The sequence below is a fragment of the Mustela nivalis genome, assembly GCF_964662115.1.
Source record: "Mustela nivalis genome assembly, chromosome: 17".
Classification (NCBI taxonomy): Eukaryota; Metazoa; Chordata; class Mammalia; order Carnivora; family Mustelidae; genus Mustela; species Mustela nivalis.
In genome coordinates this window covers 22,173,810-22,195,945 of record NC_139036.1, presented here as the reverse complement: position 1 = coordinate 22,195,945, position 22,136 = coordinate 22,173,810, and the positions used below count along the sequence as shown (strand labels likewise).

The window sequence follows — 22,136 nt, the reverse complement described above, 5'->3', positions numbered from 1 at the left end:
ATGTATTGTACTTACTTTGTTTACTCCCTATTCCCTTCCCAACTCCCACACTCACCCCAAGAACATAAGCTCCACGAGGGCAGGGAGTCTTCCTAGTTTTGTTCAGGTTCTACATCTCTAGCACCTAACATGGTACTTGGCACACAGCAGATGCTCAGCGAATACTTACTGGATAAAAGAATTAAGAATATATACCTATTTTTCCTTTAGCATTGAGGAGACAAAAACTTACAAGATCTTGAGAACATACTCTCCATACTTACTCTTCCACTAATGTAAATTCTTCAAACAACTAAATTTAAAGACAAGGAAGTTCTACTTTAACGGTAGCTTTTTCTAACTTCTTCTTAGTCCAATTTACTTTCTGAATTCTTTGAAACAAAGTATAGTAACATTTAATACTGAGACCCAAAATGAATGCACTCATTTTCTATATAGCAATTACCTTATTAAGAAGTGGTTGTAACTTGGTTAGTGCTATCACTGTAGCTTCTATCAGAACTTGACTGTTGTAAGTATCAGGTCCTTTTAAGCAACTCTCAAGTGCCTTTTAGGGAAACAGAATTTTTTATTTTACTTTCATTGAAATAAAACATTAACTCCTAAACTGAATCTCACAATCCATTCAGAACAATTCCTCATTTTCTAAGTGCTAGAATTATTTCCAGTGCTATGGTATTCTTGGTAAATAGGTCATTTGGGTTTTCATTTTAAAATATTTTTGTACTGGGCGCCTGGGTGGCTCAGTCATTAAGCATCTGCCTTCGGCTCAGGTTATGATCCCAGAGTCCTGGGATCAAGGCCCACATCGGGCTCCCTGCTCAGCGGGAAGCCTGCTTCTCCCTCTCCCATTCCCCCTGCTTGTGTTCCCTTTCTCTTTGTGTCTCTCTCTGTCAAATAAATAAATATAATCTTTAAAAAATTTTCTTTATTATATTTTAATACAATACATTGTGCTTATTAATTACATATTACATCATTTTACTAAATTATGTAAATTACTTTAACTAAAGGCTAGTTTAACCATATAGTTAAGTGCTTTGAAAACTGATAAAATACTGAGAGTACCTTCTTAGCAAAAGAGACAATACATATTTTAAGATATCTTCTTTAGAGGTCTCTTACACTTCAAAAATTACAATAAAGAAAAATTCAATCCATTGTTTAAAGATTTAACAAGCAATATACAAGATACTTTATTAAATTCATATTTAGATGTCCCTTAAACAAAGGTATGCTTTACAACTTGAGAACCACAAATATTTGGGAGAGGGGGAGGGGGATATACCTTGCTAAGAATACGGATAATCTGCTTTATCTGCCCATGAGACACTCGTTTGCTAATACAGCCAAAGACAACAAGAGCTCTTGGTTGCAGTGATGGGTTATATTGGAATGCAAATCTGCAAGTAAAAAATCCGAAGACTTTATGAAAACATTTGTGTTTATATATACTAAATAATTAATTAAAATACTGATTATGCAGTAGTATTTGTCTTTTTAACAATATACCAACTTTTACAGCTTAAATTTATTTGGGACCTACCTCTGAGCTAGTTCTGTCCACTGGTCCAGCCACTTGCAAGTTGGAATATCTCTCATACATGCCTTAAAAAAAGGACAGTCTTAAATATTTTTATGTACATAAATGTTTTTAGAGACATTTAAATAAGGTTCATTATAATGTAGTTAAATAAATGACATATATATTACCAATAAGCACATTCCATGGGAGTGTTTTTATTTAAGCCTCAAGTATAAAGCAGCAGGATATTTCTTCTTCACAGTACTAGTGGATTTAAAAAAAGATCTCACTTTCCTATCATTTTGCCTAATGTACCTCCATGATCTCCAGCAAAGCTTCTGTGACTGTTTCCAGGCTGGTCAAAGCAAAAGTCTCCCTTTCATAGGAACCAGGAGAGAATGACCTGTCCCGGTAACTGGAGCGGAAGGCAATGACGGCAGCTGACTTGACTTTGCTAATGCCAAACAGCAGGTAAAACTTGGGTAAAGAGAACTCTGTCAAACTCAGTCTTAGCACTTGCTTGGTCTCTTCTGTAAAAGAAAAAAGGAACAAGGAGACTTTAAAAATACTAACTTTTCAATTCTAAAGTGCCCAATTTCACTTTGCTTTTAGAAAATTTGTATATCGTATCAAAACTACATCACCACGCTCCCTACACCAACCCTCTAGTATATTCTGCTCAATGCTCACTGCTTTGACTCCATTATCTACAAGTTCATGCCAGTAACGCAACACCATCAACCGCTGTGGCGTCTTTAACTTCTGTGGTACCTACAAGAGCCCACCGGACAAACACACATAGAAAATCTTTGCTCTAGGGGGCACCTGGGTGGCTCGGTCAGTTAAGTGTTCGATTCAGATCATGATCTCAGAGTCATGGGACAGAACCCCATGTCGGGCTCCACTGGAAGTCGGCTTCAGGACTCTCTCCCCCTCTCCCTCTGTCCCCACACCCGGCTCACTCACTCTAATAACTGAACCGTAAAAGAAAATCTCTGCTATACCTTGAAATAGAATGGAATTAACATATTCTTTTTCTTTCGGATAATATTTCATGTCAACATCACGGGCTTCAATAAAACAGCTAGTGTTAAAGGTACCATAATAATGAGTAAGATAATGTATGCCAACCTGGTGATATGGACTGCAAAACACAAAGTACTTTCTAGGCACTTACCACTGAAGTGGAGCTGTGAACAAGTACACAGAGAGTGAATGATATTAATGACCAGGCCATGTGTGGAAGCTCTAAGGGAGAGTGGCCCTGTGGCTACTAAGAAAGTAACAACGTGGAAGAGGTAGGGGAGGTGCGCTGCCACATCGAGGGAATTGTTGAAGGACAGCATCAGCATGTAGCGTGCTAGAATAGCAATATCGTCCCACATAAGATGTTGTTCTAAAGTAGGAGTTGGAGATAAGCATGTCTTGTCAATTATTTTGCACATCCTTCCAATAACCTGTAAAGAAACGGGATTTTAAAAAACACGGGGGCTAAAACAGAATTTTCTCACACAAAAAATTTCAGTTTAAGTTTAAAATGATTAGCTACAATACAAACAACCCCCTGGCCATAAAAACAGACACAGGATGCCACAGTCCAGAAGGCAAAGGGAAAGTCGATTACCTTGCTTGAAACCAATTTCACATTTCCAGAAGCCAAAGCTACAGCAGTATCTGCCATCACCTCAGCTTTTATTGATCCCAAGCCACCTGTTGCACTGGTTTTGATGAAACTGTCCAGTACAACATCAAGGAGATCTGTAATCTAGTGGCACAGGGGAAAATAACATGTTTTAGCCATTCACTCTGCCAACTTCATTTTTACTTTAAAAATACTTCAAAAGCAGTAGCCCAATCAACATGAAAATTGTCTTCCACCTGAAGCCTCCAAAATACTAACTTTTATTTAGAGACCTGTCAGTAAATTTATCATTAAATACCCAAAGGAGGATGAAGTTATTCATTCAATTGCTTCAGAGATTAAGGGACCAAAATTCAAAAACTGAAGATCTCCACATGTATTATTTTCATCCACTAGCAAAGCACTTCTGTTCTCTCCTAAGACAGTAATGTACAATTACTGTAAGAAACTATTATTTTAAAATCTAGGAAATGACATCGAGTACTGAGATATTTTGTAGCGCCATAAAACTGGCTCTATGGTCATTTCAAATTATTTGGAAGAGTCACAGCATTGTTTGAGTAAAGGTATTGCTGCCTTAGGTGACTACTTTGAAGAAATGATGTGCACAATTCTTTTCAGATAAAAAATATTACATTGTATTCTATATTTTAATACTCGTATTCTTGTGCTAGAACTATAAATGAAATGTGTCTGAAACAGTATTGTTAACAAACATCTACTGATATCTGTGGTATGTAAGTACTAGAATATGTTATAAAGCACTATTTAGGGGTGTCAGGGTGGCTCAGTTGGTTAAGCATCCGGCTACTGATTTCAGCTCAGGTCATGAGACGGAGCCCCACAGGGCTCTGACCTGGACTGGGAGACTGCTTGAGATTCTCTGTCCTTCTCTCTTTGCCTTTCCCCCTGCCACTCGCCTCCCCACTCCTCATGCTGAATAAATAAATAAAATAAACCACTATTTTCTAGAAACAACATCAGATTTTTACAGTTAAATTCTATATAATTATGCCATGGAAAAGAGTACTAAAATAATTACTTCTTTTCTAGCTCTGAAACACGCAGTAGACATCTACAATTCTGAACCAAATCAAAAATTAGATGAGTGTCAGGGCATGTGGGTGGCTCAGCTGTTAAGCGTCTGCCTTCAGCTCTGGTCGTAATCCCAGGGTCCTGGGATGGAGCCCCACATCGGGCTCCCTGCTTGGCGGGAAGCCTGCCTCGTCCTCTCCCACTCCCCCTACTTGTGTTCCCTCTCTTGATGTCTCTCTCTTTCAAATAAATAAAATCTTTAAAAAGAGGGGAAAAAAAAAAAGAATTAGGGGAGTATCTGCATACTTTTGAAAGAGAGGACTGTCTTTTCTATAGCTATATCCCTAGTGCCCAGAGAGGGTACAAGATCAGCATCTGCACTACAGAGGTACTAGACAAAAATGTGAGCAAACTCAATACCTGCCCAAGGCTCCCCCATATTTTGGCTTGGATAGACGGGTACATCTGTTTCTCATTTATGGTCATCGTTATCAGCTTATCAAGAATAGCAGTCACTCTCTGTCGTTTGGCATCATCATTGTGCTTACAAAAACGGACTAGATTTGATAGCCACGGAGTCATGTATTCCAAACAAAGGTGTTTCAATTCAATACCTGGAAAAAAAAATACATTATTAGCATAGATGGTCAATGAAAATTACATCAACAGTTATCTAAAAATATAGAGAATTGGGGAAAAGAAGGTAAAAGGTAAAGATCAATACCTAGCACCAGGTCTGGAGAAAAGAGATTTGACCAATATAGTAAAGATAGGGGTGAAGAGAATAAGCCATGAAGAAAGTAATCTTAAAAGCCAGCTGGCCAATTTTTGAAAAGTTTTATCTATTTTTCTTCCTCTTAATCATTTCTCTCCTAGTTAAAAATTTTATTACGTTTTATTCTAATTGTATGTAACAATTGTATGTAGGAATATATAGCAATCATAGGAAGTTAGGTGAAAGGGAAGCATCACCACAAAAATGAAACTGATATTAATATACTGGTGTACCATCTCCCATCAGGCTTTCAAAGCTATGTAGAGATGATGTGTATTTATGTGTGTATAGACACATAAAACCCACCCCAACACCTCCACAAAAATGAGGACCATGCTTTCTATGCAGTATGTTTTGAATATCCTCAAAGTTCAAACATGCTTTAATATTTCATTTATTTATTTATTTACATTTATATATTTTATTTATTTATTTGTTTATTTTGAAGTTCAGAAAAAGACACAAAAATTCTTCTAAATAATGGTTACTCTTGGTGAGGGGATGGTACTGACAGCCTTCTGGATGCTGGAAATGTTCTGTATCTTGATGTGGGAGGGGGTTTTGTGATGTATTCACACTAAAAAATTCATGAAGCTGTTCACTTAAGATTTGGGCACTTTACTGACAGGATATACCTGAATTTTAAAAAAAATTAAATAAAAAGTAATGCTATAATAAACATCTGAACACGAATTCCTTAGGTGTCTGGATATCCATGTCCCAAGTGCCATCTCAGAAAACGGCCCCTGTTCAAAATTCCATAGACCATGAACACTGAATTAAAAACAAAGGGAAAAAACCCTTTGCCAGGGGTGCCTGGGTGGCTCAGTCGTTAAGTGTCTGCCTTCGACTCAGGTCATGATTCCAGAGTCCTGGGATCGAGCCCCACATTGGGGCTCAACGGGAAGCCTGCTTCTCCCTCTCCCTTGGTTTGTGCTCCCTCTCTCACTGTCTCTCTCGGTATAATAAATAAATAAAATCTTAAAAAAAAAAAACCCTTTGCCAATTTGATAATTGAATGTTACCTTACTATTCTTTGTTTTTATTTCTTTGATTTTATCTGTGAACGTCTTAAAATATATTTTTTTAGCATGACCTGAATGCTACTGTTGATCCATTTTTTATTAATTTGTAAGAACCCTTCATGATTAAATATATTCTTTTCTCATATTTGCTGCAAGCATATTTCCTAGTGTTTTATTATCTTTTATTTTCTTTATGTTTCTGAAATAGAGATGTTCTGAAGTTTTATGCAATCATTTACACTCACCATTTCCCTTGTTTCCATCTACCACTTTTTTACTTTGTAAGTCCTTAATCATCCGGAAAGTAATTAAATATTCTGCTTCCTCCTCCTTTTCTTTTTAATGGTTCCAGTTTTTATATTCAATTCTTTTTTTTTTTTTTAGATTTTATTTATTTATTTGACACAGACAGAGATTACAAGTAGGCAGAGAGGCAATCAGAGAGAGAGGGGGAAGCAGGCTCCCTGCCAAGCAGAGAGCCCGATGTGGGACTTGATCCCAGGACCCTGAGATCATGACCTGAGCCGAAGGCAGAAGCTTTAACCCACTGAGCCACCCAGGCGCCCCTTTATATTCAATTCTTAAATACAGCTAGACCTTATTTTGGTATGTTGTGGTCTGGGGTGAAGATGAAGATCCAACTTAATTCATTTCCCAGTCTCACTGTTTAAATGATTTAATCTTTTCCCCGTCAGTTTGTGATGCTTCTTTATCAATCTGTTTTCTTAAACTGATGTGACTGCTGATTCTTTAACACTTCTGTTTTAATTATTATACTGTTACGTGTTCAAATGTCTGCAACAAGTGTCTTTCAGTTTTTCTTTCAACATTTTCTTAACTATTCTTGTTGTTTCAAGTGAAATTTATAATCATTTTAAGTTCCACTTCTTCCTCCCTCCCTCCTTCCATCCCTCTCTCTCCCTTTTTCTCTTTCTTTCTGTAGACTCCATACCCAGTGTGGAGCCCAATGCCGGGCTGGAAACGCAGGACCCCAAGATCATGACCTGAGCTAAGATCAAAAGTGGGACACTTAACCAACTGAACCACCCAGGCACCCCAGTTCTATCTCATTCTTAGTCCTCAGAACCTATAGCTCTTTTGATGGGACTGCATTGAATTTATAGTAATCTGGGAAGTGGGAAGAACTGTTTGTCCAGGAACACAACATATGGTTCATTCACTCAAATCTTTAAAAAATATTTCTCAATAAAGCTTTATGCTTTTCTTATTTTGTCAGCCTCAACACATTTTCTTTTTAGGGTTATATTCCTACATCTCTTATTATAAGTAAATATATACAGTCATCTGGACTTGATGAATTGTCAAAGCTTTTAATTAATTAGCTGAAGAATCAAATATATTTGAGGGGCACCTGGGTGGCTCAGTTGTTTAAGCATTCAGCTCTTGGTTTCAGCTTAGGTCATGATCTCATAGGTCACTGGGACTGAACCCCAACTTTGGCTCTGCACTCTGTGGAGAGTCACCTTAAAGACTGTCTCCCTCTGCCCCTCCCCCAACTCATGTGCATGCACATGCCCTTTTATATGTTATCTTACTGTCCTCAAATAAATAAGTAAATCTTAAAAAAAATACATTTGAATGCAGAAAAAAGTTTTCTGTATTATGGAGAGAGAAACGGGAGCGAAGAAAATGTCAGGAAATAAGCTGGAGGAAGAGCAACATTTATACTACATCAGGGTAGGAAGATGAATAAATGGAAAAAGTAGATATTAAATTTGTAAGAGTTATTAAAAGCCAGGTCAGGAGCTGACTCTGGACCCTGCATAGTGTGTCACTGCGTTCTCCAGGAACTATACATGACCAATAAAATCACAGTTCAAAGTCAACCTAACGAAAAGAGAAAATTACTATTTGCTTAGAATCAAAGAGACTTCACTCATTTGGAATAATCTGCTAAGAGAAATCCTGAAGCCAATTAAACTGAAACAGTGTGAAAAATACTTTGTAAGTGGCCCAGAGACATGTAAAGTATCAAAAATCTTGCCACCCTGCTTTTATGGCCAGAATTTTGGTGGATTTCTCAATGTTGTCTACCAGGAAGTTCCTTCAGAGTTTCTTCAGTTGCACAGTACAGCAAATGAAAATTTAGAAGAGATAAAGAACTGAAAATATCATCAATTATGATTTCACTGGCAAATTCTGAAATGATTTTCTTTGAATCTTCGTAGAACCATTGTTAGTATTAAAGAAAATTATTACTTACTAGATTTGCTAAATCCAGAAATACACTCTTCCAAAAATTCTAAGGTGAGATGTGGCTCATTGGCTGCCAGTGTCTTACTAATAGAGACAATAAAGAGGGTGTTGTTGGCAGGGATGCATAAACCTGATGTCTCTAGTAGCTGGCCTTCGATTTTTAAATTAAAGGTACAAGTTAAGGCACACAGAAGATTATAGGCAGCTGACCTAGAAGAAAACACAAATGAAGTTGTTTTAAAACCCATTTTTTTCTTAAAATTCCCAATTTTTTTCAAAACATACAACTTATAATTCTATTACAAAGCCTAATCAACTATTTTTAAATTTTACAATCAATTCTCTAATTGATAGTTAATAATTAATAAGATGTTATGATTCTATGGTAAACACATAATATGAGCCTTGATCATTTAGGGATTTTTTTTTCATCATTTAGGGATTCAAGGGAGGTTTCTGACATTACCAGAAGAGCACTCTGAGGCTCCTAAGATAGGTAAATATAAGACCTTCCTAAAAGACATTTTACTGGGATATAAAATACGAGAGGTTTATGGTCCTAAGGTGGATCAATAAAGTTAGAATAAGGCTCATCATTTTTTCAATGAAGCCAAAAACTCAAATTGTGGTTCCTCCTCTCATCAGATCTATTTATAGTAGGGATCATAAGAAGAGAAATGAGATGGCCCCTTATCAAATTAAAATGTGAAAATCTTTCATCGGCACCTACTGAATTTCTTTCTTTGTGTCCTACAAGACATACCAAACTGGAGGTCAAAAACAAATATAATTAAGCACCCCCCTTCCATTATACATAACCACTGAAAACAAAACCCCAAAAAAACCAATGATATATACATCCAGGTTCCATTAGAACCAAAACTTTCCTGAGAAAGGTCTGAAAATACATTTAAGCAATTTAGGACACAAGTCAAAAAAACTTGCACCTGATTTTCAAATTTTCTTTTTTCTCCAACAAGAGAATAGTTTGATTGCTCAGCAAATTTCAGGTTTTCCTGACCTCTGAACCTTCATCATACTACTATATACTTTTGCAACAACCATATGGGGGCAAAATGCCACTGAAATTTAAGTCAGCCTAAAGGCTTTTTCTCTGGAATGACATACTTCAGCAAAAAAGCAGAAGCTGTCAGTTCACTTTATTTCACAAGAGAATACAGGGTCATTCAAGCTAATAACTGTTAGAACATTGTTAACATTCTTCTATGAGGAATTTTAAATTGTAAATTAAAGGTAGGCTTTATAGTTCTATTTTCCTATAATGAGATTATTAATATTATTGTTTGAAGTTTGTGTATCTCTTACTAACTCTTAGGAATTTGGAGTTATACTATTTTGACATTGACTTTTATTCTGTACATTTCAACAGTTATTAAGAACTGGGCCTGCTCAAACTGAGGTAGGTATCACAGGTTCCTTGGAGATAATGAAAGCTAAGCACACACAATATTTTATACATAATTTCGGGGAGACCCATCCAGGTAAAAAAATCTTGATTTCCCCCCCTTTAAGAATAAGGATTCCTAAAAAGCCCACTTATAAAACTTGGGCTACATTACACCCTAGGGAAGATTTTTTTGGAGCTAAGAATTTGTATCTCTAAAAGTCTTGACAGTCTCAAGGAGCCTGGGACAAAGAATTATTCCAACATGAAAAGCACAGGGGAGAAATAAAGGAAGGAGTGCAAAGACACGTTGCCAGAGAGAGAAGGGGTGGGAGGGGGAGCTGGGAGGCAGTCATATTTACCAAGCACAAACTGCCAGGCGCTAAAATATACTGCTACACATACTGTTTATGAAACCTTTGTAGGTATATAGGAAAGGCACTGTTACCCATATCTTGAAACTAGAGCTCAGAGAACTTTAATACCTTGCCCAAAGTCATACGTAGTAGCAGATCTAGATTTAAACCAAATCTACTGACCCCACAGGCCATGCTCCTTCCTCAGTCACGTTCAGATTATTAAATCTAAACAGAACCGATTATATCCTGTTAGATGACATCTACATTTGTCTTAAGACTTCTTTAAAGAACTTTGTTCAAGTCACATAGGTGGAAAGTATGCAGTGTTATTGTTTGAGTTATTGTACTTTAAGCCCTCCTTTGTCAAACAATAACCTAATTTGACTGTAAGGAAACTTAATAGTGATGTACTTCTGAACATGGGAAAACATAATTATAGGACTCAGGAGGAGAAACTTAGGAATAGATTAAAAAAAAAAAAAAGAAGACTTTTTTGGGGATGGAGGGGGCCACAGAAATAAAACTGCTATGTAGTCTGTTTCAGACTAAAGTATCCTAGAGAAAGAACATGTATTGGTTTAGTGTGACTCACCCTTTTCAGAATTCCACAGTTCATGTGAATACCCCACAAACTGATGAGGTCACACTGGTTAACCAACATAGCATACTTTCCTATTTAGAGTATTAAGGTAGAGGCTGTATTAAAAGCTTATTAAGTGGTCTCATTCTAAAAGCAACAAACCCTGAAAAAAGTTGAAGTGAGTTTTTAAAAAAACCTACCGTAAACTAGGGTCTGAACTGCCTAAATTAAGTAATGCAATATTGAGCAGCGTCCCAGGGACATCTTTTGGCCGAATCTTGGTGTGTTGGGGGATGGAGTCGGGCTGCGACAGCTCCCAGCGTGTCCGGATATGAATGATAGACTGCACAATGGCTTCGCACTCCTGGTGCATGAAGGTGAGTGGTGTGCCCTGGTTTGCAATGGTTAAGGTAAACTGGTTCTCATCCACCAGGCAGATCTCTTCGATTTCCGAAGCATAATAGATATCATTTAGAAAGACTGATTGCCCCAGGACTTTTGTTCGCTCTGCTGAGGTTACCTGGACAGCAGTAGAACCAACCTGGAAAGTGATGGTGAGAGGGTGGAGTGAAGAAGAGTTCAGTTCCACCATGCAGAACTCTTAAGAGGCTCTGAAAACCGACCAACGGGCCAACCAAACAAGTACCATGTTTGCCATTTAAGGAAGAGTTACCACATGTTCAAATGGGCTCAACAGTTATCATGATAAATGCTCCCAAAAGAGACTACAAACATTTTTAAAAATATAATTTTTTTTTCTAAAAAGTTCAAGAAACCCACAGACAATTACTGGTTTTATCCTGGTTCATGTTTTCCTTCTACAAAAAGCATGTAATAATCAGAAGAATTCTCAACTGGTAATTTCCACCCTCCATACATTCCCATGCCTTTGACTGACAGATGGCAACTGCCCTCTCTACCACACTCCCCTGCCTCCAGTGCAACCTAGAATATTAAGTGTACACCTCTCCCATCTTCCACAGGACCTCCATGAAGACAGAAAGCTGAGTTTTCCTCCAACTGGACTTTACATTTGATCTACTATTACGGTAGCATCTAGGGAGGCCGGTGCACTCTGGTTAACCAAGCAGGGTAACAATCATGTACCTAACATGGAGTGAGACTTACTTTGATAGAAACCTTGGTGTCTTTGTGAGCTAGCTTGAGAGCATTGTGGAATACCTTCAGGTCCTCTTCTAAAGCCAGAGTGGCAGCAGGCAATTTCTGTTGTTCATGCTCTATGTGCTCAGCCAGTTTCCCAGGACAGTCTATGAAGATGAGCCTCTTGCTGCCTTTGAGGCCAGTCAGCAGCCGCTCGTGATACTTGGTGTACTCCCTGACCCAGGAGTTACAGTTATAGATATAGACTGCAGAGACGTTGTCATAAGCAAAGCCAGGAAAAACAACAAACCACTTGGAGAGAAAGTCTGTTTTAAAGCGATTGCTAGGCCCCGTATGGGTAAGGTCCACTACAATTTCATATGGCTTGGCATAATATGGCTTTAAAGTCAGCAAGACATGGTATATCAGCAAATCGCCATTGATCTGACCAGTTTTAAACCTAAAGAAGATGAACAACAACAAAAAAAAAAGGACACAGATTATTAACAGAATTCTGAATAAATAAATACACAGAGGCTTCTAATCTATTTTATTCCTTTAATTTTCTGATGTGGTTTCTAAAGGAAACTGTAATAACAAAAGACTGCACAAAATCTAAATCCATTTTTTGAAATTAGGTATTCTTTATATATTGAGAAATAAGGCTGAAGTAAACTGAAAGAGACAAGTCTCCAATTCAAAAACTTTTGAGCAAGAACAAACCTGCATACCCCAGACAATGAGAGAAAGTCAGTGAACACTGATTCGTTGCCTCTAGGACCACCGAATTTCCCCCCGGCCAACACTTTGGATGGGAATGACCCACCTGGAGCCCTGGAGTGATCTGAACAGCTTTAGTCAATTTGTTTACTCCACCTTAAGCAGCGAGGTTCAGCAATGACCATATATATAACTCAAATCAGGACAACCAGGGTCAAAGAGGCCCAATTCAGAAACTTTAGCTTTAACTGGGAATTCAGACTTCTTCTTTCCTGGTGTTTATAAACAAGGGAACACATCGCCCTGGGCATTGTTAGGTCATGCCTTGAGATATGAAGGGCAAGCCTGCCTAAAAACTGAAGAAACAGAACAGAGAAATGAAGAGAGAAACTGGGGCCCAGCCATTTCATTTTAACTCTAGATAAAGAAGCCTCTCCTGGGATCAAATTTACCCTTGACTATATTGTTGATAAGCCAATGAATTCCATTTTTTTGATTAAGCCATATGAGGTCCCAAGTTGCTTACACTCAAAAGAATGCAGAGCAGTGTGAGTAGCCAAAGTAAGGACCATCAGAAAGCCCTGAATAACACAGTACTAGAACTTCAAATCAGAACAACTTATATATTAACTAACCCAATGTTCTACACTTGATGACTCTGGTAAGTAATATAAAATAGGCTCATATAAAAATCCTTACTTCAGAATTTTTAATCTTGTTAGGGAAAAAAAGATAAAAATCAAGTTAAATAATTTTAAAATAAAATATTTCAAGATCAAAGAAAAAATATGAGGTAGTATATAATCACTTATCAAATGAATTGCAGAGAAAGATAATTCAGAAGAGGGAGAAATGAACACATACTGGGTAGTCACTGAAAACTACATAGAAGATGTGGCTGAAGTTGGTAGGAGAAATTTTGAATTCAATAGGAGGAAGGACTAGCAGGTCTAAAAGACAGAGGTAAAGAAAAAAGAAACAGATAACTAGATGTCCTGAGGCAATAGTCAGCTAGTTTAACTGGAATGAAGGACCACATACAGAAGTTTTAAGAGATAAAGCTGGACAACTGCACTATTAGGTATTTACCCAAAGGTTACAAAAATACTAATTTGAAGGAACACATGCACTCTGATGTTTATAGCAGCATTATCTACAATTGTGAAATTATGGAAAGAGCCCAAGTGTCCATCGACTGATGAATGGCTAAAGTGGTATACATACAATGGAATATTATTCAGCCATAAAGAAGAATGTTGCCTTGCCATCTGCAAGGATATTGAGCTAGAGAGTATAATGCTAAGTGAAAAAAGTCAGAGAAAGACAAATACCATTCGATTTCACTCATACATGGAATTTAAGAAACAAAACAAGTGATCATAGCAAAAAGAAAGGCAAACCAGAAAACAGACTTAACTACAGAGAACAAACTGATGGTTCCCAGAGGGCAGGTGGGTAGGCTGTGGGTTAAACAGGTGATGGGGATTAAGACAGGCACTTATTGTGATGAGCACTGGGCACACTAAGTGCTAAATCACTAAACCGTACACCTCAAACTAATCTGACACTGTTAACTAACTGGAACTTAAATAAAAACTAAAAAATAAAATAAAATTGAAAGTTTAATTTTTCAAAAAAAGGGGGGGTAGAGCTAGAAAAAAGACGTAATAGTTAAACTGTGAAAGGACTGAAACTAAGAGGTTCAAGTTTTCTCCCAGAGGCCCAGTATTTCTCAGAATATGTTCTGTGAAGCACCAGCATCAGAGTCAACTGTGGTACCTGATACAAATGCAGTCCATTTCTATTACACAGGAATCTGTGCAGGAGGCCCTGGCGATTTTCATTGTTTTTAAACAACCTTCTCATCTGATATTTATATGCACAAATATTTCTAAATCACTGCTGTAGGTGTTGGGGAGTTATTCAACTTTATTTTTTTTTGTTAAAAGAAAGAGGTGATATGATCAAAGGAAGTGATACATAAAAGCTCTATGAGGTGCTGGGAGCTGGTAAAAAAAAGATACTGTAGTCTAGGTATGGCCTAATAAGGAGCTGAATCTTTGGTGACAGTGAAGAAAAAAATCAATTCGAGAATATGAAGGAAGGACCAACATGATCCGAGGTCCAATCAGGGCTGAAAGAAAGGACTTGAATTAAAAGGACTTGCCAGATACCAAGCCTCTGAGATCACAAAGAATGCTGCTATCATGAACAAAAAGGGCTCATCAGGGGCAGTAACTTTTGGAGAGAAAACCAAGTCCATTTCAGACATACTGAATATGAAGTGATGATAGGACATTCGAGGGGAAAGCGTGTGTACGTGTGTCTGTGTGTGTATACACTAAACCACATAAAAACTTATTCTGCCCCATATCATCTACGTTTACTAGATATTTTCTCAAATCACTGTTGTACTTCCACAATTTGAGATGCTGGTTGTGTATTTCACTGTTTCTATTATCTGACCAATACCCCGGGTCTCCAAACTTATGTCATCAAATCACTCTGTGGTACACAAATAAAATTTTTAGGGATTTTAATGCTGCAGGAAAAATACCATTCCCTCTTCTTTTGAATGATACTGTCATTCAAAAGAACATCGCAGGCATATATAATGAGCATAAGGTCAAAAGGCACTGAGCGGGGAAAACCCTCCCCGCCCTGGGGGCGGGCATTTGTTATACAAAGCCTCCTGTCATGCCAGCGGCCAACTGGACAGGACTTTTGGTTTTTTTTTTTTTTTCTCCTTGTTTTTTTTCCCCCTGTGACATGTGCTTTAGTTGCAGCAGAAAGGAAATGTGTCATCTGTGGTTTGGTTTTAAAAGTGGAAAGCTAGCTGTACATACCCTTTTTTTTTAAACTGCAGATTTACTTTAAGGTTCATATTCTCCAAGTCTATCCTGCTTTAAATTACTTGGAAGCTGTGCTTCAAGACAAGAAAAGAAGTGGCTTATTAAAATCAGGTTATAATCAGATTTTGACCAAGAGTTTGTAAGGTAGGTCATATATATTTGGCTTTTCTTACGCCTTTTCACGCGTAACTTTGTACAAGCTAGTGTTCGAGGAAGTGCTTTCAAAGAGTACCTAAGAATCTTACTAACAAAGTAGAATCATAAGGGATTGAAAATGTATGCTTTTTTTTTTCTGTCCTATTAAGTAACATTTAAGTTAGAAATGGAAAGATTTATCATCAACATAGTTTTTATCATGATTAGAAAGGATCTGAGTTTAGACCCCAGAGTGAACTAAAAAGTTTTACGTTACCAAAAAAGTTGAAAAAATAAAGTTCTCATTATAAATGCATAGGCATTATAAATTTTATTGAAAATGACCAGATAAAGAAAACTTTTGATAATGTAACCTGGCTTCCATGGCATAAATTGGGAATGCAGAGACAATCTTCTATTCTCAGGCATTTGTAAGGGCAAGAGAAAGTCTCATTTTGTTAACAGTTTGTTTATTTGGGATGACAGTACATCTGGCTGCAGACAATCAACAGCAGGCCTATTATCTACCCCGTGGTAAGCACTGATAAAATGTGTATGAGTTCCATGATGTATACTACATTGTTAATGAACTAACGGGGTAAGAATAGCCCACTTTAAATCATTTTATCATGGAATGCAGAAATCTAGTCTAGTAGGGAAAGATGGAAATTACCTATTTACCCAATTTAAAGTATTTCTCTTTAGTGAAAGAATCATAAAGTATACCAAGATTTATGTTACTCAACTTAAAAACAGAAGCTGAACACTATTATATGGAAGTCAGTGTGTAATATCTTCACTATTAAAGATCATAATCTAAAAAGTCATCTTAATTCCAGAACACATAATAAAGGTTTTTTTCCTTTAGGAAATAGTACTTCAGTGGCTGGTTTCCATTTGCCATTGTTTATTATAAGCTACTTTTGTTCGTATAACAACATATCACATTTGTTATTTTCAACGTCTGTATTATCAATAGCACAAAAATTTTATCCAATGACATATAACAACTAATTCTAATAAAACCTTGAAATTCAAAAAAAGTATGACTAGCACCAGCATCTGTCTTACTTGGGAGGAGGTTAGAAATAGAGGATCTCAGTTCCCTCCTAGACCTACAGAATCAGAATCCAATTAAAAACAGACAAAATAACAACAAAAAGACTCCCATGCACATTCAAGTTGGAGAAGAACTTCTCTAAAATAAAGTTCTTAAACAGGTAATTTTACTGAGTAAATCTCAGGAGAGTAATCTAGTTTTGCTTCTATTTAATGCTAACATAAAACAGTCTACAAAAGTAGCTCAGATGAACAGAATATTACTATAAAAGAGATGACTTGATAATGGCAATAAATCTTTTCTGCTGGCTTATCAGTACCTAGAACAGATATTCCAGTTCTATTTAAATCTTCAACCACAGGGTGGATGAGAATTAGGAACAGACTTGTCCCCTTTTGTAATGCCTTCTAAGGAGCTTGAAGCTGAAACTAAAATTCGTCTTTTTTATGTATATGTTGAGACTTAATGATCTGCCTTGACTTCCCATTCCCATAGTCTGAATCCCCACAAACCTAATGTTCTCTATTTTGCTGTATTATTTATTTATTTATTTTAAAGATTTTATTTATTTATTTTTGAGAGAGAGTGAGAGAGCGCATGAGAGAGTAGAAGGTCAGAGGGAGAAGCAGACTCCCCATGGAGCTGGGAGCCCAATATGGGACTCCATCTAGGGACTCCAGGATCAAGACCTGAGCCGAAGGCAGTCGCTTAACCAACTGAGCCACCCAAGTGCCCCTGTATAATTTTTATCTTAAGAAATTATGTCAAGGGGCGCCTGGGTGGCTCAGTGGGTTAAGCCACTGCCTTCAGCGCAGGTTATGATCTCAGGGTCCTGAGATCGAGTTCCGCATCGGGCTCTCTGCTCAGCGGGGAACCTGCTTCCCTTCCTCTCTCTCTGCCTGCCTCTCTGCCTACTTGTGATCTCTGTCAAATAAATAAATAAAATCTTTAAAAAAAAAAAAAAAGAAATTCTGTCAAAATTGGGACCCCTGGGTGGCTCAGTTGGTTAAGCAGCTGCCTTTGCCTCAGGTCATGATCCCAGCGTCCTGGGATCAAGTCCCCTATCGGGCTCCTTGCTTGGCAGGGAGCCTGCTTTTCCCTCTGCTTCCCTCTGCCAGTGCTCACTCTCTCTCTCTGACAAATAAATAAATAAAATCTTAAAAAATTTTATGTCAAAATAGTAATACAAAAAAAATGCGAGGCATAAATGATGATGAAAAAAAGTCACTTTTGTTTAACTTCTGAGATTGTTCAGAAGAAATCTGGCATGCCTTTGCTTTTAAAAAAGCCACAATAAGTTAGGGGATATACAGGTGAAAAGAGAGAACCACCACCATATGATTTCACAAATACCGGGAGTATATTTGTAAGTACCAGCTTTATTCTAAGCTTCAAGATAAACACCCAACAAGAAAAAAAGAACACCTTGAATTCCTATTTGAAATCCATTTCCTTTGGTTGCTATAGTTCTCCTTTCTTGATCCCAAAACAAAAACCAAAAAAAGCCATTTGCCTTTTCTTCATACATGAAGCAAAATGCTCAAGGCCACATTTCTCCTTTACTATAAAGACTGGTGACACATTTGTTAGAGGGTGGGGAGTTTCTGCCAGAAAGATCCTTAAATGGTTGCCCCCCCCCCCAAAAAAAAAGGAGGAATCAAAAAAGCAAAGCAGAAGTATCTGACTCAAAGCTGAAGTTTAGTATGCCTGGCGGGGAGAAAGATATATAAAACCACAGAATTCAGTTTAAAATGATTCACAGTTATTTATAATGTTAACTTCTAGCATTTACGAGAATAACAGAAATTAAACTGTTTCTTTATACACAGCCTAACGGAAAAAAAAAAAGTCAGTTGAGAAGAAAGTCAGTTGAGAAGAAATTCAAACAAATAGCAAATATTAAGCACAAGTTTGTAGTTCACTTGTAAGGTACCAGCTGTCCGATTTTTAAGTATAATCAGAGCAACCAGGAACCCTTAATCTTTCCAAAATTAACCAATTATACTGCTATCCCAACAGACTTCCAGCATATTCACGGCCATGGAGCACACAGGACTCTACCTGCATCTTGCCCTTCTGATGACAATGGTTTTTTCCTGGTCTCCTGGAATAAACGCAAACTACACCCATCTGTGGGCTAACAGTACTACAGTCTGGAATCCAGATATTCAAAATAAGCCGGGCAGAAAGCAAAATGAAAACATTAACACAAGCCCTACAACTTCTGAAGTAGATAAAAGAGGTAACGCTATAAACAGGACTGAAATAGCAACATCCTCTGAGGTCCCATCTCTAACGCCTCCATCGGAACTGGAGCTTTATATACCTTCCCTCATCACGAACAGTTCTCCAACAGTACAGAGCACAGAAAACACAACCAAAGGTCACCGTGAAATTTTCAAAAAAGAAGTCTGTGATGAAAACAACAACAAAATGGCTATGCTAATTTGCTTGGTTATAATTGCAGTGCTTTTCCTTATCTGCACCCTTCTATTTCTATCAACCGTAGTTCTGGCAAACAAAGTCTCATCTCTCAGACGATCAAAACAAATAGGCAAGCGTCAGCCTAGAAGCAATGGTGATTTTCTGGCAAGCAGTGGTCTCTGGCCTGCTGATTCAGACACTTGGAAAAGAACACACCAGCTCACAGGGCCCAACCTAATGATGCAATCTACTGGAACACTCATAGCTACAAGGGAAAGAAAAGATGAAGGAGGAACTGAAAAACTCACTAACTAACAGGGGCTTTAGTAAAGAAAAATGCAAAGTAGCAATGAGAAAGTTTATGAAGTAAAAAATGAAATCAGTTTGATGTTCAATGCCAACATGTTGGTCTGGCAGTCAAAGTTGCTGACATGGCAGCCTTGCAATTTAGAATCAAGCAGGTGAGAAAGGGAGAAGTCTGCCCACCTTCTCATTTACTTAAACTGTGCACTTTTGTCCTGACACTGAATATTTTAAAAAGCAAATAACCAAACACTCAAGAATGTAGGAAGGTTTTAAAGGCGAGTTGAAGGACTAACTAATGGAGGCAGAAAGGGACAATTAAATAAACATTTCCTGTTCAGCAACAGTAGTTAGATGATCTTCGTCTGAACATAATTCAACTTTGAAGAGTTTTAGTGTGTCCTCAGAGGCAAGTATATGCTTCAACATCTAACGGAAGCCAAATTCCTAATGTATAGAGTTGAACTGTAGTTTAACAGTACCTTTGCTGAATGTGACAGAATCTGGACCAGCTCATAGACCGGCACAGCAATTTTATGCCAGATGTTTTCATCTTTATGTATGGCACACAGAAGAGTTTCTCTACTACAAATATTTAATTAAAACGTTTAATTTTGTATAACAAATTAAGACTCATTAGAATAAAACTGACTACATATATTTGTATTCCTTTTATTATATTAGGGAACACACTGTAAAGATCAATAAGTAAAGGAGCTTAATTGAAACAGATGACACTGTAGCCATAACAGAAGCCGAAGTGCAAATGTAAAGCACATCTTACTGTTTAAATGCAATGTACTTCTACACATACTGCTTATTGGAAGATTTATAGCAAATATCCAAAGGGTGACTAATTCTCTGATTTCAAAGGGGCCAAGCGGCCCAATAAATGATGGTTTACTGTTTGTTTTTTTTTTAAACTATCTAATGTGACATGAGCAAAGGAAAGATGTGTGTATGTTCGCTCTCGTCTGGGAAAACAGGATAGTCCAAGGAACTGTTTAACTTTTGAAGAAACTGTGTTCAAGTAAAATAATGACTTAAACTTAAATTAAGACTTCCACGTTCAGTTAGATATATTACAAAAGTTGGTTTGAGAGACGTTCCAGCTATCTACTAAAATTGATCCAGAGCATACTAATTAAAAACCAAGCTACAGGGGCACCTGGGTGGCTCGGTGGATTAAAGCCTCTGCCTTCAGCTCAGGTCATGATCTCAGGGTCCTGGGATGGAGCCCCATATTGGGCTCTCTGCTCAGCGGGGAGTCTGTTCCCACCAACCCCCACCCCCCACCTGCCCTCTCTCTCTGCCTACTTGTGATCTGTCAAATAAATAAATAAAATCTTAAAAAAAAAAGGCAGAAAAAAACCCAAGCTACATTAAAAAATTCTCATCCCTTATTAAGCATTTATTTTGGGCAATATGCTAGCCATTTAAGAAAAGAGTTTATATATATTTTTCCAAATATGGTCACACTCTTCCCCTCCCTTCTAGGTTCGTGATTCCCATCCTGATTGTGTCATCTGAAGAGTTTTTAAAACTAGCCAATATCTAATTCCCACCAATTCTCTTTGTGATTCAGCTGCAATGGAGTAACCTCCAAGCAATGGTAATTTTTGCATTAATTCTGTATTAATTAATACTGCTCTTGGTCATCAAAATCACTTTTTACAGGTACCATGGCTTGAAAGATCTAGGTTATATTTTAAAATGGGAGGGGAAAAGTCAATTTTATAATCAGTTTATTACCAATTTGTTAAAGAAATTATAATATTATTCAGATAAAGCTAAATGTCAAAAAAGTAAAAAGGGAAGCAAGAGAACACTCATTGCCAATCATGGTGACATCAGGTTATCTTCTGAGGAGTAGAAAGGACCACACTGGCAATGAAACTGGGCAGAGCTCCCATCTTGTACAATTAAAAATTTGAGATTGTGTATTAGAGCAAATAGTGATAACACAAAGCACTCATGGGGTCAAGTGTCATATATACTTACCTGAGGAAATTAAAAGTGTCCTTTAAAAAATAAGACATTAGCTAGGTAGGTATTTTCATATTCAACATACACATTTTCTGACAAACAAATAAAGCTTCTATTGCAAGAATATTTAAAATTCATCACTCACTAATTAACACCCTCAGAATGATGCTATCCAATGACAGTTCATGAACAAAGAGAAGTGGTTCCTTTATATCTTAACAGGTTAAGATAAATTTTGAGTTCAAATTTTAAGTTATTTTTGACAAAAGAACACTTTTGTTTTCTATTCCAGGAGTTATGATTCACATATTCAATTCAGGGATTTTAAAGTAGTAAATCAAAAGTTCACAGTGCTTTGATTATATTCTTTTTGTACCAAGGTATAAGGACTTTGATGTTAAGAACTAGTCACTGCTAGTCCATGATCCTCTGCAGTGATCACGAAAAGTAGGGTAAGGCTTAATACTTACGGTATCTACTCTAAAGGGCACTATGCTAGGCACTTCACATTTATTTAAACCCACAACAAATTTATAAATTAGGAAATACGACTTCCATTTCTCAGAGCAGGAAAGAGGCTAGAAGGAGACTTGTGCAAAGAAATTTTTCTTCAGACTAACTCATTCTCTGTTCAATGTACTTTGCTTAGTTGACTCATTTAAATCATGATTCCCAATTTATTTTACCTTCCACTGGGAAGTACCTACTCTGTGGGTAATCAAAGAGTTGCGCACTGGAACTCCAAAATCATTTATAAAGTACTCAGTCTGAAAAGTTTAATTACACTTTTACCTGGGCTTTGTCTAAATTATGTACGAGGAAATAATGTTAACATTTACTGGCTTCCTACCGTGTGTGAGGCACTTATACACGTTATCTTACTTAATCTTCACAATAGCTCAATAAGAGAAATATTCCTCCAGAGGAGGAAATGATGACTCAGAAGCACAGCAACTTGCCTAAGGTGATCGAGTAAACAGAACACATCTTTT

The 22,136-nt window shown here is 37.2% G+C and overlaps 2 protein-coding genes across 11 annotated transcripts in view; one reads left to right on the top strand and one right to left on the bottom strand.

Annotated features, from left to right (window-relative positions):
* Window positions 1-22,136, bottom strand: part of NF1 (neurofibromin 1) — a 255,085-nt gene that overhangs the window by 30,974 nt on the left and 201,975 nt on the right. For all 10 annotated transcript variants that reach the window (XM_082707297.1, XM_082707296.1, XM_082707299.1 and 7 more), the window contains 10 exons: window positions 11,692-12,124; window positions 10,764-11,104; window positions 8,227-8,429; window positions 4,623-4,816; window positions 3,150-3,290; window positions 2,703-2,982; window positions 1,841-2,055; window positions 1,547-1,608; window positions 1,289-1,403; window positions 446-547 (listed from right to left, as the gene is read on the bottom strand). In XM_082707297.1, the coding sequence (XP_082563423.1) occupies window positions 446-547; window positions 1,289-1,403; window positions 1,547-1,608; window positions 1,841-2,055; window positions 2,703-2,982; window positions 3,150-3,290; window positions 4,623-4,816; window positions 8,227-8,429; window positions 10,764-11,104; window positions 11,692-12,124 (2,086 nt within the window). The remainder of the gene's footprint in view (window positions 1-445; window positions 548-1,288; window positions 1,404-1,546; window positions 1,609-1,840; window positions 2,056-2,702; window positions 2,983-3,149; window positions 3,291-4,622; window positions 4,817-8,226; window positions 8,430-10,763; window positions 11,105-11,691; window positions 12,125-22,136) is intronic.
* EVI2A (ecotropic viral integration site 2A) lies at window positions 15,072-20,066 on the top strand. Its single transcript, XM_082707312.1, has 2 exons — window positions 15,072-15,380; window positions 18,451-20,066. The coding sequence occupies exon 2, from the start codon at window positions 18,472-18,474 to the stop codon at window positions 19,168-19,170; it is 699 nt and encodes a 232-aa protein (XP_082563438.1). The 5' UTR covers window positions 15,072-15,380; window positions 18,451-18,471; the 3' UTR covers window positions 19,171-20,066.